This window comes from Gobius niger (genome assembly GCF_951799975.1).
Source record: "Gobius niger genome assembly, chromosome: 4".
Lineage (NCBI taxonomy): Eukaryota > Metazoa > Chordata > Actinopteri > Gobiiformes > Gobiidae > Gobius > Gobius niger.
This window is the reverse complement of record NC_136855.1, coordinates 8021343-8037316: the sequence shown is the minus strand read 5'-3', so window position 1 is coordinate 8037316 and position 15974 is coordinate 8021343. Positions and strand designations below refer to the sequence as shown.

At 39.6% G+C, this 15974-nt stretch overlaps 1 protein-coding gene across 1 annotated transcript in view; it reads right to left on the bottom strand.

Moving 5' to 3' along the window:
- Nucleotides 1–15974, bottom strand: part of vps13c (vacuolar protein sorting 13 homolog C) — a 71661-nt gene that overhangs the window by 45179 nt on the left and 10508 nt on the right. Inside the window, exons 7-32 of the mRNA XM_079554944.1 lie at nucleotides 15896–15955; nucleotides 15006–15065; nucleotides 14851–14931; nucleotides 14707–14764; nucleotides 13961–14088; nucleotides 13672–13778; nucleotides 12762–12936; nucleotides 12552–12614; nucleotides 11457–11592; nucleotides 11083–11183; nucleotides 10864–11006; nucleotides 10217–10409; nucleotides 9030–9144; nucleotides 8823–8959; nucleotides 7358–7484; nucleotides 6782–6899; nucleotides 6567–6699; nucleotides 6395–6467; nucleotides 5322–5419; nucleotides 5089–5242; nucleotides 4601–4677; nucleotides 3869–3928; nucleotides 3520–3670; nucleotides 3322–3438; nucleotides 2940–3043; nucleotides 1237–1404 (exon numbers count right to left, since the gene is read on the bottom strand). Coding sequence (XP_079411070.1) covers nucleotides 1237–1404; nucleotides 2940–3043; nucleotides 3322–3438; nucleotides 3520–3670; nucleotides 3869–3928; nucleotides 4601–4677; nucleotides 5089–5242; nucleotides 5322–5419; nucleotides 6395–6467; nucleotides 6567–6699; nucleotides 6782–6899; nucleotides 7358–7484; nucleotides 8823–8959; nucleotides 9030–9144; nucleotides 10217–10409; nucleotides 10864–11006; nucleotides 11083–11183; nucleotides 11457–11592; nucleotides 12552–12614; nucleotides 12762–12936; nucleotides 13672–13778; nucleotides 13961–14088; nucleotides 14707–14764; nucleotides 14851–14931; nucleotides 15006–15065; nucleotides 15896–15955 — 2937 coding nt within the window. The remainder of the gene's footprint in view (nucleotides 1–1236; nucleotides 1405–2939; nucleotides 3044–3321; nucleotides 3439–3519; nucleotides 3671–3868; nucleotides 3929–4600; nucleotides 4678–5088; nucleotides 5243–5321; nucleotides 5420–6394; nucleotides 6468–6566; nucleotides 6700–6781; nucleotides 6900–7357; nucleotides 7485–8822; nucleotides 8960–9029; nucleotides 9145–10216; nucleotides 10410–10863; nucleotides 11007–11082; nucleotides 11184–11456; nucleotides 11593–12551; nucleotides 12615–12761; nucleotides 12937–13671; nucleotides 13779–13960; nucleotides 14089–14706; nucleotides 14765–14850; nucleotides 14932–15005; nucleotides 15066–15895; nucleotides 15956–15974) is intronic.

Sequence of the window (15974 nt, the reverse complement as noted above, 5' to 3'; positions counted from 1 at the left end):
CCTAGGCATCAGGGGAACTGAGAAAATCCTCCAATCGCAATTTATGTATTTTACCTTGCAGACTTTTGCTTACAATTTCAGAACCACAAGACAGACTTTTTTTTTTAGCTTTGGAGTCGTCTAATTTTTGTCTTTAAAACAAGCTCCCTCTGAAGTGCCTACTAAACATGAACATCCTGAATAAATCAGCCCAATATCCCTAATGAAGCGCCCCGTGCTGTCACAGTGGATTGTATACAAAACATTTTTTTTTAAATCCCCAAAAATCGGTATCGGCCTTAGAAATCCCATATTGGTCGTCCTCTAGTGGCCACAGCTCTGAATCAGGAGCCGCGTTCTAATGCAGTTTCTCTCTCTCTCTTTTCAGTGTCTGATGAAAGTCTTTTCCTTACCATTTTCTTTGAGAGAGAGAGAAACTGCTTTATAACGCAGCTCTGAATCAGGAGCCGCGTTATAATGCAGTTTCTCTCTCTCTCAAAGAAAATAGTAAGGAAAAGACTTTCATCAGACACTGAAAAGACAAAAACTAGGAATGCACCCCGAAAAATGTATGTGTCTCGTTTGATAGTTTTGTGGTCCCGTCTCAATATTTTGGAAATTTTAAGAGAACAGCATGCCTCTGAGTAGCTTTAAGCAGTTTTGGACTTTTCAGTATCTGACAGAAGTATTTTCCTTGCCATATTGTGGGAGGAACTAACTGCTTAATAACACTGCATATTCTTCTTTGGCCACACCTCCTCTGTTTACATGATGGATGGTCATTACATGGAAAGCTTCAATCCAACAGCCTTTCACTTTTATACAGTTTGCAAATGTGAAAACAAACAACAATATGGTCAACAAACTCACTGGCGTAATAATTATGCACATTCTGGATTCTTGCCATATGAATAATGCGACACCTAATAGTGCGTGGTAATTTGGACATGTATATTATACAGCCTTATTATTTAACAAAATCAATGTCGCCAACATCATGTGAGTACTTTGCAAACAACTTGGTCCATTCTATACGTTGAATCCATCAATCCATGTGCAGACTACCATTTCTTCTAAAATAGCAATAAAATCAATGTAGTTTTTGGCAAATTAGCATATAGAAAAAGATATGAAAAAACATTTATTTGCGACAAACTACACATAATTGAAAAACATACAAAAAATAAAAAACATTGACATTAGGTGACAGAATAAGAAGAGTAAACTGCATTCGATTAGTGAATTTAAGAATCTGACCAGCATGGACATGAGGAACTTGTGCAGGTAGATGATCTGGATACAGCCCAGACGCAGCGTGACTTTGCCGTCCACTTTAGACACGTCGCTGTAGCCTTCGCCCTTGGTGGCCTCGGGAAACAGCGACAGTTTAAAACTGAACACCTCCTCACCCATGATCGACACGGCCTGCACGAGAAAGGGAAATGCAGTCCTGTCAAATGAGGGAGCACTTTTGGACACAAATCTTCAAGGCGATTTCACACAGCTTCCACGAGAACGTTCAGGTTACGTTGTGACCCTGGTTCTCGGAGTGGAGAGACTATCTCACCGAACCATTACACAGTATGGAGCGGAGAGCTAGTCACACACACAATCTACTGCTGCTAGCTCACCACAAGGAAGAAGCTTTGTCCCGGTCTTGTTGCCATACAGGTGGTGAATTTGGGCAAAATCTTTAAAACCTTGAGGCAGTAACATTTTTTTTTTTTTTTATTCGTTTATTTCGGACATCACATGTACATTGGGCAAACCAGATGCAATGATTTTAGTGCGTTAGCAAAGTGCTAATTTACAGCACCTGTCCATTAAAGCAACAACAGTACATATTAAAACATGACATGCATGACACACAAGTCATGATAACAGAAGAAATCATACATGTTAATCATTTTGTTATTTATGAGAACAATGTTGAGTGGATTTTAAGTATTTTTTTAATTTCATCTTAAATGTGGTATTGTTTGTTTTTAGTTTTAAGTCTGTTGGTAAATTATTCCAGAGCCTGGCTCCGACAGCTGAGAAGGCAGACAGACCAAAGCTCGATCTGAACATTGGAACAATACAATTACCATTGGTTACACCTCTTGTAGTAGCTCTGTTGGTACAGTTTATATGCACGGCTAATTCTGAATGTGGGAGTGCGTCAGAATTCAGACACTTAAAAAATAGTTTAAGAGTGTTAAAATTAATAAAATTCTCAAAATTTAAGAATTTATACTTCTGTATAATTCCACAGTGATGCCAGTGTCGGGGTTTCTTGTCAAAGACCTTAAGAGTTGTTTTGTATAGAGACCATAAGGGTTTCAATGTAGTTGAAGAAACTTGGGACCAAGTGGTGGAGCAGTATGAGAAGTGCGAAAAAATCATTGCATTCATATATAATTTGGCTGTATGGTGAGTTATATCTCTACGAATGAAACGAAAGCAATTCAAGTTAGTTTTGATTTTTTTTGCCAAATATTTTGCGTGAGAATTGAATTTAAGATTTTGATCCAGAATTAGACCAAGATACTTGATTTCGTTGACTTGGTGAATGTTCTCACCAGAAACGGTCACCTGGAAATGACAATTTATCTTGTTGCACATAGTAAAACAAATCGATACTGTTTTTTGAACATTCAATGTGAGATGTGACATTGTGAGCCATTCTGAGACTGCTTGTAAAGCACAGGTCAGATGGACACCTGCTTCATCCGGCGACATTATGATTCACAAAACGCATTTCAAATTATTTGTATCTTCTGCTTTTAAGGCTTCAGTAAATCCAAATTTTGATTGTCAACGTACTTAATTTTATTGCTTTGTCAAATATTTCTCCAATAAATAAACAAAGTTTATCAACCACGGACCAATTCTGATAACAAAGTACTGTATAGATGATGGCTTATGTTGTCTACAGTCGAGAGCTCACACAAACACGTAAAAAAAAGTGTATTCAGTACCTTTCTGTGGATGGTGTCTGGGCTGACGTCAGTGACCACGATGTCTCTGAGTCGAGCAAAAACTTCAGTCTCTTTCGCCTGAACCAGCACAGAGGCGTCGATACCTGGAATATGCAAATGTAGAGGAGAGCGATATTAGAAACACTCAGTCTGAGTGTTAAGTGTTCTTCTCAGGCAGTGAAGGTGAAGAGGATGCTAACATCTCAATACCATACAGCTCACAAAACAAGAAAACGTCCAAATAAACTAAAAGAAAAATAGGATGGCACTGACACGGCAAAGATGGTTTTAGCCCATTTTCAACATATTTACAAGAAAAATACTAGCCTGCCATACTCTTCTGCTAAAAAGAACCGCTAAGCTACTGACTATGTAGTTTTACCTTGAACTCGGATGTCGGCGATACTCCTCCGGTCGTCGCACACCTCCACATGGAAACAGCCCAGCATCGCAAACAACTTGAAACTGAAGATGTCTCCATCTTTAGCACCTTTAGACACTAAAAAGACAAGCATAAAAGTTCAGTCAATGCTTTCGTTACTTTACCAATGATACCATTTAAAACAGATTCGCTCCTGACCGTTTTTTCCCTGAGTTGCCTTCTCTACTTGCTTCTTGGCCTCTCGCTCCTGTGACTCCCTGAGCTTTGGAGGAATGGCGTTGTTCATGAAGTTCACGGTGGACAGGAGAGCTTTGGTGTGGAGCAGGAAGTCCAGAGCGGAGAACTCCACCTGTGACGAACAGGGGAAATATTCAATAAACTACCCATTCAACGCAATCTGCAACTGTGCTGTATAGAAGCTTAAAGCCTAAATGCGGAAAAATCCTGATGTTGCTATGTCACAAGATCAGCATGCTTGTAATTTATACTTTTTTTTTGTTAAAAAGTTACACTGTGTGGCTTTAAAAATCAAACAAAATGCGCTCACCTTTAACGTCTGCTCAGTGTTTCCAAAATGTGTTTGGAAGCTTGGGCCACAAGGATCGGCCTGAAAAGAAAATCACAATTAGGGGCGGGAACCTCTGGGGATCCCACGATGCGATACACAATGCCAATACTGTGGTAATAAATCTAGCACAAAAACAACCTACAGTACATCATCATTTTTAGAAAAGTACGCGATTTTTAATATTTAATCATGTTTTTTTTTTTTTCATGTGCACTGTTTTTGTTTTTAAAATAAGTGATAAATGATACCAGACTCATCATTTAATTGGCCAATTGATCTAACCACAGTCCTGCTTCTCAAAGGAATAAATTAATCACTAATTCAACTTAATTATAACTGTAAACACTTTCATTAAAAGCAAGGTATTTGTGTGTCAGGGTTTGGTCTAAGTGCGTACAATTGTACTGCTACACTATCAATCAATCCAAACATTATTTATAGAGCGATTTTCATACAGAATTGTAGTGCAAAGTGCTTTACAGATCATTAGTATTGACTGTAAAAGCAGTAGAGAACTGCTGTCTCATTAATATGAAAGATGTCGTTGATTAGAACGCATGACATCATCCAAAGTTATCGATATTGGAATAAAAAGTATTGATATCGCATTGTGTAAAATGTCTAAATCACAATATCTCTGAAATTGTGGGTTATATTATCAGAAAACAAAGAGGTTTGTGTTGTATAATAGAATTATTTTGAAAAGATTACCCTGATGTACTCCACTTTGAGCAGGTTGCAGCCGTGTTGTTCTGATGATCTCATGAGATGAAGAGGTTTTCTGCCAGCTACAAAAAAAAGGAGACGTTTGAAATAAAGCTGCAATTCTGAGCTTGTGCACTGTGGCAAAAACTGATTTCAGAGTGTCGTCCAGTTCAACGTAAGGCCTTAGTAGTGTTTACTAGGCACATTTATTTTGACAATCCAACTTAAAATGTTACAAAAATGTCATGAGGGTGAAGTGTCTTGCCCAGTCGTAGACAAAGGTTCTTAAACTACAAAGGACAGATGACGGCTTAAGCTTTGTATTTCAGGCAGAGATACATCAATTCACCAAGTCAAATTTTTACAAACTCATCATATACAGTTATATTGCTTTGATTTTTCCAGGTTCAATCTTTGAATTCATTTGTGTTACTGTGTCCGCAGATACAGTACAAACAAGCTTTGCGTTACATTATTATGCTCCGTGTTGTTACCTGGTACGTCGCAGTAGTCCAGCATGACCCGGTTCAAATACGCGACAGCGCTGAGGTCAAAGCTGCGCTTCTTTCCTTCAGCTCCGAGCTGACACACGCTCAGTAACAGCACAGTTTTCTCCTGATCAGACTGCTGCGTCAGCTCCAATATAACCTGCACAATACAGATCATTTAGAACCTTTGAAACATCACTAGATTTATATTTAAAAGATGTTAAAATAAAAGAAATAACCTCTTTGACTTCGAACTTGAACTGCACTTCTGTGAGCTCCTCCAGAACGAGCTGGTGCTCCTCGTCCAAAGACTTCTCACTGACGTCCTCCTCAGAGTCTAGCACAAAATAAACAGCTTTTACTTTGTTTCTTTTCAGATCTGGTTATATTTTCTAAATAAATGATGAGCTATTTGTAAAGTATTTCATCACAGGGTTTCATACAGCTCATACATTTGAATGCCATTTTAATGTCCAACTACTATAATTTAAAGCCACAAAAGCAAAAGATTTTTGCATTTTTACTAAAGATTTGTAACCAGTTTGGATGCATAAATTGTAAATATTTTGAGAAAACTGGCAGCTTTAGAACAAAAATGTGTCTCTGGACAATAAATGTTGCACTTTCACAGAACAATAAAGTCGAGCAGGTCCATTATTCCCAAAGAAATGTTGATTGCTGGAACAACAAAAATGTCATGGGCAGGTGTGCCAAAAGTAGGGTCCGCAGGCCAAACTTTCTACAGATTGTATTTGGGAGAGAGCTGAGAGTTGTGCAAAGCCATTAATTATCATCAAAATCATTTATTAATTCAATGTTGTTGTTTTTTTCTGATTAATTGCTCCATTTTGAGATCAGCTTTTTAAGAAATGTATTCATATTCATCTCAAATCCTTTGTTAAATATGTTCAGGAGTTTTGAATGGATGTGAGCAAGTAAAGGTCGACCAATATATATCGGCCAGCCGATATTTGGGTATTTTATAATATCGGCTATTGGCTGATATCATGTCTCTAAAAGGGCAATATCTCTGGAACCAAAAGTGATAGAAACATCCCGTTTTTAACATTGGAAAGAGCTCAGCCGGACCCTCCCACAACTTCCTAGGCCTCAGCTGAGACTTTGGCTTAAAAACAAAAAAATCTCTCTCTGATGATTTCACATTTATGTTGAAGAATCTTCTGATTTTTGTCTTTCAAATGAGGTCCCTCTGAAGTATCAAGTAAACATAAATGTCCTAAATAAGTCAGCCATATTCCTCTAATAAAGCGCACCCTGCTGGCATTAGCATATACAGCGGAAAAAAACCTACCTGTTTCTATGGCTGGGAGAAAAGCGGTTTGAAGGTTTAATGCTTTAGGTCTGGTCTCAGCGAATGAAGGACCCTGGGTAATGCGTAATGGAACACAGTTTACACATTATACATAAGCTATAAGTCCTGGTGAGATTATAACGTAGGCGTTATTTGAATTCAGACTGCAGACCTTCACGGTGGGCGTGGGCGGAGGAGAGTCCATGTTTGGCAGCGGGATGCTGTCGACCAACTCAAAAAGGTTCTGGATCTTTAAGTCTGAGATCTTCACATGTAACAGCGGCAGTTCTCCTGAGAGCTTGAACCTGAGCGACAGGGACAACATGTAATTACGGAACATGTATAAAAACAAAAACAAAGTCAAAGCCCGCAGTGTAGCCTCAGTACTTGGGCATGCGTGCGTCGTTGTCCACCATGCTCTTGGCCAGCTGCAGACTGAAGTCCATGGGCTGAAGGATGTGTTGCAGTGAAGAACTCTGCTGACGCGCCGCTCTCCAGGCCTCCCCTGAAAACACAGCACACGCTTTCATTCATTTTTATTTGAACGTGTTTGAATGTAAGACACAATGTAGCTATTCTCTATACTGCGATCAATGTTTAAGTACTGTTTACTTTGTACACTTTATGGGACATACTTTTCTTACTTCGTTACATCTTAGAGCAGGCATCTGTACTTACTATTACACTATATTGTAATAGATTAACAAGTGGTGTACACTTTTATTTTCACTATGACCTCTTATAACGCACAGTCGGTGAAACTAAACCTACAGTAACGCTGCTCCTCTTTCTGGACTTTTACTTAAAGGAACTTTTTATGAAATTTGTGCCTAATTTATCTATGTCACCCAATGGCTGTACGGATGGTTAGCATGGCGCCTTTATGTTGGATCATGGTGGTCTCTACAATGCTCCAGAATCAATTGTTTTGTAGGTTTTGTAGGTCGCATAGAAAGGCCGTACCTGATTTGCTGTAAAGAACTTGAACCTTCTGCAGCTGGACACTGAACCTCTCATAGGCTCGGTCCATGATCTCCTCCAGAGACGAGGAGGGCGAGGGGCTCAGGACGCTCTGCTCCACACTGTTCAACTGGAGACACAGGAGAAAGACAAAACTGATCTCACTTTTACAGTAACAATCAAGCACAGTTAGCACAAACATGGCAGCATGAGGGACACGATATATATTAAATATCTTATTTGGGCTGTCTTTTACTTGTTACTTTGTCTTTTTATTAAACTTTTTTTGGACACAGGTGGTAAGGGTTCTTGTTTTACTTTCTTCCAAGATACAAAGTTTCTTAACAAAACAATGAAAAAAGACAATAAAAAGAAAGAAGCATCCTGAAATACAAATGAAAGTTGGTGAACCCTTATCTTTTGTTCGTCACAAACATGTTTAGATTGTTTTGGGTCATTATATACGCTCTTCCACTATAAATGACAGATAAATTATTAATCTTTGGGATTCAAAATCTAGAGTCTGTACATTTGTTCACATTTTTGCCCAATTTGTTCATCGAAAAAGCTTTGATTTTTAACTGAAGTAAATCTATTTCATGTTTATTGCAGCTTGTGTAGCATTTTAGGATATGATTAAAGCACTTCACCAAAAAGGGTCATTAGGTACGTTTCCACCAGAGAAAATGCGCATCTGTCTAAAATTTGCATAATAAATGCACGCAACAAAATCAAATTTACATGCATTTCCATCAAAGAGTCTTTTGCAAGGAAGAGCAGTGAATGGCGCAATGACAGCATTTACCCAACAGAGGTGTAAGCTTTATTCTGTTCTTGTTTTATTTTAAGTTGCATGTTTTTACTTGTAATGCCATGAATAAATGTTAAACTCAGGCGGCACACTCTAAAGCGCAGCAAAAGTATCTTAAAGGGACTATACTGGGTTTAAAAATGTTAAATTCATGTATATTCCACCCCATACTTGCTCCAGCCATGTCCTAATGTGTAGAATGAGCCCAGACCTGTTCACCACAACTGCCTCTAAAATTCACAGTTTTTGTCACTCAAAAGGTTGTTATTTCGGGTCTGAAGTGCCGTCATGCACAAGCTTACTGCAGTTACGCGTAAGACCTGAGGTGGCAGTAGTGAGTATAAAAATGTCAACTTCCATCTAGTCCCTTTCACCTCTTGTCTTAACCGAGCGAACCGTCTCCAGATCGGCTTTACTCTAATCTTTTTTGCTAGGTTGTCGCTGCGTTTATGTCACATTTATGTCTTGTTTTTGTCACTTTTTAGTCGTGTTTTTGTGGCTTTTTTATTGTGCTATTGTTGCATCTCCGGCACATTTTTGTTGCCTTGCGTTGCCTCACTATAAATAAAGTTGCCTTGCCTCCTTTGTTGCTTCTTTGTTACTTTTATGTTGCTCTTTGGTGGCTTATTTTTGCTTATTTTGAACCCAAGTACAAACCTTTAAGCTTCCAAAGTCCACGATGATGAGGTCCGAAGAGTTGCTGTAGAATCCTGATTTTGGCAGCAGCAGATAGGACGGCTTCAGGTTGATCTTCAGGTCCAAAACTTTCCTGGTCTCAATCATATGAGATAAACCTGCAGGTGAAAAGAGTTATGAAACTATAGCAGTCTTTGTAAAGGTATTTTGGCAAAATGCTGAACAGACCTGTTGCGGTTTTATCCTTGATTTCCTCCAGTTTGGACAAAGTGGCAGACGTCAGCACCTCCAGATCCACTCCTTTGCCCGTCTTGAAGAAGTCGGCCATGCTGTTGACTGTCATCTACGGGAAAAGCAACAGAGTATTTTCACCTCTGAATCCACTCTGTTTCTTCGCCACCGCAGCAGCTCAATCATCAGCCTCTCCATCTCCTCTACTCCAAAACCACCAGTGCATAAAGGCCTTTTAGGGAGATATTTTCTCTAATAAATGTATCCGACTTGCCCTTCATCATATAACGGTTAGAGACTGTGCTTTTATGGAACTCTCTCCCTCCATGGACATTTAACCAGGCGTTCCCGGACTTTTAAAAAAATGCTTGTGTTTTCTGTGTAGAATGCTGTAGAATGCAGACCAGACTAAAATCCTGCACTGTCACTCAAAAAGTTGTTACTTCGGGTCCGAATTGCCGTCATGCACGAGCTATTATAGAAGGTGCAGTTACACATATGACCTGAGGTGGCAGTAGCGAGTATAATGGCGAACTTGCATCTAGTCCCTTAAAGGGGGGGTTTTATGCAAAATCGACTTTTTCAAGCTTTACGTCATGTTATTATGTCATTCCCTCATTAAAAACATGCCTGAAGTGTTGCCTTGGCACATTCACATATTTTTGAGTAATCTGTAAAAACTCTGATGGCGGCCATTTTAGGGATAGGTTTGCCTGAGTCCTCCTAGGAACGCCCCCACCTCCTGGTGACGCCTCCGAGCTTTCGTCACCAGCCGAGTAACCAACCACTGCTCCTCAGCAGAACCCCCTCCCCACTGATGCCACAGACAGCGTGTGGAGGGGGCGTGTCTGAAAGAGTCAGAGGTTCTTAAAGAGACAGAGGCCTATTTCAAGACATTCACTACAGCCATTTTGAGAGAGCAATGTTATACAAGGCAGTCATTTACAGACCAACAGAAGGTTTGGTCATCGTTGTAGTGTGCTATAGACTGGTGCTATGTGATTGAAAAAAGCATAATACCCCCTCTTTAACCCTAAACATGATTTTTTGCATCTTCATCCAATGGAAAAATAAAAATATAAGTATCTAGTTTGCACATAATTTAATAATAATATTTCACAAGTAGAAAAAAATATAAAACACAGCACACACAAGTTCCAATTAGGTGTAAGTCCCAGTCTTACCGCGTCGTAGATGATCTCGACCGGCTGGGACGTGACCCGCAGCAGCTGGTCCGCAGAGCTTTCTTCCGGGTTGAGCTCAAACACCACATTGAGCAGAGACGAGCTAGAGTCTGCCACCGAGGTGATGAGGGACGGTACTGCCCCCTGCTGCTGTAACCCTTTCACATACCACTGCTGCAGCGACGCCTCCACCCTGCAGGACAAGACACGGGCTGGAATTTATCTGATATAGTGGGATATCAGTCTGGGACTAAACATCGTGTATATGAATGTAGCTGCAGCACACCTCCGTTTTCATGTTTGTGACTCAAACAAAAGGTGTGCGTGTTTCAGAATAGAATAGATGGAAGCAACATCTGGACAAAAAATGAAAATGGGACGATGTGTGCAGAACCATAATATTCAACTGCTAGCAGAATTAAGCCATGGGGGTCTAAATAAAGCATAAATAGAGACATAAAATGAGAAAAAATTACAATCTTGAAAAACAAAACCAAAAAAACATTTCCTTCTTCCTAGCTATGAGCATTTGGTCAACAACAACAAACCAAGCATAAAGAAAAACGCATTGAACCATCCTTGTGTGCCTCTAAAAGAATATTGTTGCAATGCCACAGGGGTCATAGCTAGTGTAAGTATGGACTTACCTGATGGCCTGGGCGCCTGGTCTCTGGGAGATCTTGGTGCTGAGGTGTATGATCTGGACTTTGAGGATTTCAGGAACCTCTGGCTTCTCTCTGATAGTCACCGACGTCTGCAGCAGCTGGAACCGCACCACCACTGCCACGTACTGAATAACGATAATGAAAACAGTGGTCATTTGTGAGCAGTTGCACAGTGAAAAACAAACATCCAGGGCAGCGAACCTCTTTGGGCAGGGTCAGGTTGTGAGAGCTGCCGCTGTAGCCGATGGCCGTGTAGAGCTTCTGCTTCTCATCCGCCGTCATGATGTCGTCCAGACCAGACCCTGGAGTCATTTTAACACCGAAAAAGTATATAATAGCCTAAGGCACCACATCACTGCGAATAGTTGCAGCAGGAATTTGGATTAATTTTCCTTTGATTTAATTTTCCTTTGATTTAATTTTCAATTAATTTTGAGGTTGGGATATGTAAAAAGTACATTTTGAATGACATCCCCCTGTAAACTCATTTACAAAACAATTGCCAGTTTGTTACATGAAGTTGCCCTTCAATAACCACTAAGGCACATTTCAGTGTTAACAATTAGACAGCTTACCCTCCGTCTCTTTGCTTTCCTCTGGCTCAATCTCGTCTTTTTTGGCCTTTTTCCCAAACCATCCTCCAAACCATCCGCCTCCCTGTTTCTGGCCACTCGACTTCTTACCCACCAACTTCTGCCCTGAGCGGATCACCTGCGCGATACAAATGTAGATTCAAAATAGGGTCTGGGACGATACACTTTTGTCACAGTACATACAATATGATTCATGGCACACATTGGCCGATACAACGCTAGTATTGCAATGATGTCGTAGTTAATAAGGAATTACAATACGTTGCACTTTGGGCGGCAGGTTTCCCTTACCACTAAAAACATGTACAATTCAATAGGCCAGAAAGAATGGGAGTGTGTTTGAGAGTGTGAGTGGGGGACGACGGTTGGAAATTAGCTCAAAGCTATGCATGAGACCCATATATGTTCATCAACATGCACTGTCCCGGCCAAATAAACCAATAAAAAGAAATAGAAGAAAAAGCACACATTTCAAAAAGTTATCAACCACTTTTTAATTGATCTGACACTGAGAGAAATATATTGCAAAGTGCAAAGAGTTTTAAAGTATGGCTAAGGAATCCTTTCCCTTCTTGTTAAACACCAAAGAACAGGAGGGGGCTCAGCACACAGCCTTGGGGAGCCTCCATGGTCTCCCCATCAGAAAGTTGCATATGGACGTGTTGATCCTTAGTTTATGTATTAGTTGCTGTGGGATTATAGAGTTGAATACTGAGCTAAAGTCTAAAAACAGCATTCTAACATAGGAGTCCTAGAAATGCACATAGGTCAATATTTTGCTCTCACAATGTATTAAACTACATCTACTGAAAGTACAAAGGGTTTAAAAGTATGACTTAGGAATAAAAGCCTTTACATTCTTGTTTAATACCAAAGTGTGTATCAACAACACTGATACCAAACACCAGTCTTAAAGTTATAGACTTTTTTCATAGTTAGTTGGGTTTGCAATTTATACTTAGGTGCGCCTTATATATCAAAATATATAATTTAAATTTTGGTCTGGCGGTGTCTGTCAGTACTGAACAGAGATTTTGCCCACTACTGATAGTAAGTGATGCTTAGTAGTGTATTTACCTCCACATTAGCTTGCTGCCGAACCAATGTGATGTTAAAGACGTCCAAGATTTTTTCCAAATCCTAGCATAGAAAAAATAGGTTAGATATGATTCATCTGACTGGAGCAGTGTTTAAAGCCGACAGGAAACAGGAGGCAGAGAAGAACGCCAAAGATGTGACTTGAAAACTGATCCGATGGAGCAGAGAAAGAAGAGGAAATGGACACACCTGTATATTTTGTTCTGTGTCTGGGCTGGTCTTGGCTGGGTTCAGTAGTTTGGTCTTGTATGCGTTCTTGTAAGCTTTGAGCGTGTCCCGATGCTGCTTGATGCTGGACCACGACCACATCCTGCTGCGCCGTTTGACTTGAGCATCCATGACACAGTTTATGGCATATCTCCACCTGGAAACACAAAGATGAAATGAGATGCTTTGGATAAAGAGATCATTCGTTGGGACTTTGTTATAACTTAGGTAAGGATCATTGATTATGTAGGTTTTCTAGGGCTGGGCACCACTACATTTTTTTCCGGTACTTTAACGATACTTTGTTTGTTACAAAAAAAGGTTGGGAACTACTGAGCTAGAACCTGAAAACAGAACATGTGGAAGATATGCAAATACACACAAAAAATGGAGGGGGGAGAAATTGTGGCAAAAAAACGGGAAAAGTATAAAGAAAACAAATAAAAAACGGGGCAAAGTTGTGAAAAAAAATTGGGGGGAAATACTAGTAATAGAAACTGGGAAAACAAGAAAAAAAATGGGGAAAATAAGAAAAAAAAAATGTTTAAATGGGGCAAACATTGGGCAAAGAAAATGTAAGATAGGAAAAAACATTTATGAGCTGAAACGCTTCCATTAATGCTGCCCCTGGACCTACAGAGGACCACTTAAACAAGAAATATTGTCTCCATGGTTATAAAACCTGCAGGCCAGGGAGTTGAGTCTTCCCTCAAATGTTAAAGCTCCTGGACGTGTTTGAAATGGGCAGGGAATCTACAACCGTAAAACTTCAGATAATGGTGAAACCCAGATCTCGGAATCTCAAGAATGAATTTCGATAGATAGACTATATCGGCTATCAGCCCTTCCAACCACCTTCAAAACGGTGTCAGTTACAATCATGAGCACTGACCAGAGCGCAGCATTCGTGTGGAGAGGGACCTCCGGCCTGAACTTCCTGTACGGAGCGTTTTTCACCATTGAATCAATAGACTCCAGCACGTCCACCATGGCCAGGTACTAGTAAAATAAATGGTTATGGTTAAAAACAAAAGATTTTCAGGTAATTTGAAGGAAAAGGGAACTTATTTGGACCAGACTACGCCTACGCAAAACGCTTCACAAGGGGCACCATTATCCATTGTTATAGAGCCATTTCTCATTTCTCAGATCAATAACAGAGCACAGATTTGTGGATTCACCTGTGGTTTGGTGATCTCTATGGCAATGTCCTTAACCTCCAGCTGCAGCTGCGCTTTGGGCATCTGCATCTCCACCTCCGCGTTGGGGTTGATGCACACTTTGGCCGAGGCAAAAATCGGCTTGAAAACTATAAAAACAAACACCACTTTTGAAAGAGAAAAGCATCTTTACACAAACTCAGGGCTGCAGAATATATCGCCAAATTATCACAATACTCCGAGACACAAAAACCATATCACAGAATCACTGAGCCTAAAAAGAATGGACCTGAGCCGTGTTTGAAATGTCCACACTAATCCCTATAATGCTAGTAGTGGTTATGCTACTTTGTAGTGGCGTCCGAATGTCCATAGAGAAAAAAATGTGTGTTTTCAAAATGTCCCACAACGCATTCTGAAAAGTAATAAGCAGTGATGGTCACTAATGGGTCAATATAGACCACAATGCATTGAGAGTCTGAATACAAACAACTGCTTTAATCACGTTTTGCAAAATAGTTAGCTGCTGGCCTATAGCTTGAGCTGTTAAATGATCGATCGCTTCCTCTCTCAGGCAAAAAGTTAAAAAATCCAAGTTTTCTTCAATCATTTGAAGTCCATGTTAAATAAAACATATCTGACTAATATTTATCCATAAATATGAATCGTCACTTGAATTTGGTGGGTGTTTATCACAGAAATCCATTATAACTAGTTTCTCCTTGCCATATCGTGAAGCCCCTAAAACGTGGCATTTCTGGACTTACTGTACTGATTGTAAGGCTGCTCATTCGACTCCGTGCTGATTCCAGATTTCAGAAGATCCTAGCAAATTCACCATTGTAAATGTGTGAACGTTTGGCATACAAGTATTTCAATCAGTAAAATAAATGAGTGCATAAATAACTCACTATGATGTCCTCCCATGAGCCTTTGTAAAACATGAGCCCTGGGACGTTCCAGTAGACGCACAGACACTTGAGGTTTCCAAGCTGCAAGAATGATAAAGAAACTTTTAGTCAACAAGTTAAGAAGTCATTTTATATTTGTATATAATCGAGAAAACCTTGTAGATGATCTTGGCGGCTTCATTCAAGATACACGTATTCCAGTTTTCATCCGTCGTCTGAAAATTTCACACACAAACAGTGGCATAAACCTTTTTCCTCAGAGGTGGAAATAAATTGTCTTATTACTGCTGGGTACCGTTATACGATACTGGTATGTTATAGAAAAAGAAGCGTAGATACTAGGTACTACGGGTATCAAAAGGTATCAAAAGCAGGTACCGGGAAAAACAGAATACAGTTTTGATGCCGTTGGTCCAGGGACAGCATTAATGCAAGTGACTGGGTTGTTTGAGCTCAAATAAAAAACTAAATCTAATTTTTTTTAAACATTTTTTTCTTAATGTTTACCATTATATGTGTTAATAAGTTTGGTTAAATGTGTAACCTTATTTTTGCCCCATATTTTCCAATTTTCTTAAGGACACTTTTTTCTTATTTTGTGCCACAATTTCTTCTAATTGCCCCCTATTTTCTATTTTATTATTTATTTATTTTTTCGAAAATTATTTCCCATTTTTCACTTTTTATTCTACTTTGGAGATGAACCTGACATTGTAAATTTTGGAGGGGAAAAAAAAAAAATACGGGAAAATTGGGAGAAATCTTTGCAAAAATAAGGAAAAATTGCAATAAAACATTTGGAGGAAAAGAGTCAAAAAATCCATAAAAAAGGGGGGAAATGGGGGAAAATGGGAAAAAAATTAGGAGAAAATCGTGAATTTGTCATTAAAGCTGCACTAAGCTATGTCTTTTTGAATTGTTTTGTCAGTCGGTGTCAGTAGTGAACCCTGCTCTGCTTTACTACTACTTACTTTTCTACAGCAAATACTTCAGCTACTTGTTTATTGCAGTAATATTTCATCAGTAGTATATGTTTGTACGTCACCTGAAGGCTGAGCTCTGCCAGTGTGGCTCCCATAGACAGGGGGCGCTCTGGGTCAGACACCTACAAAAGATTGGGGACG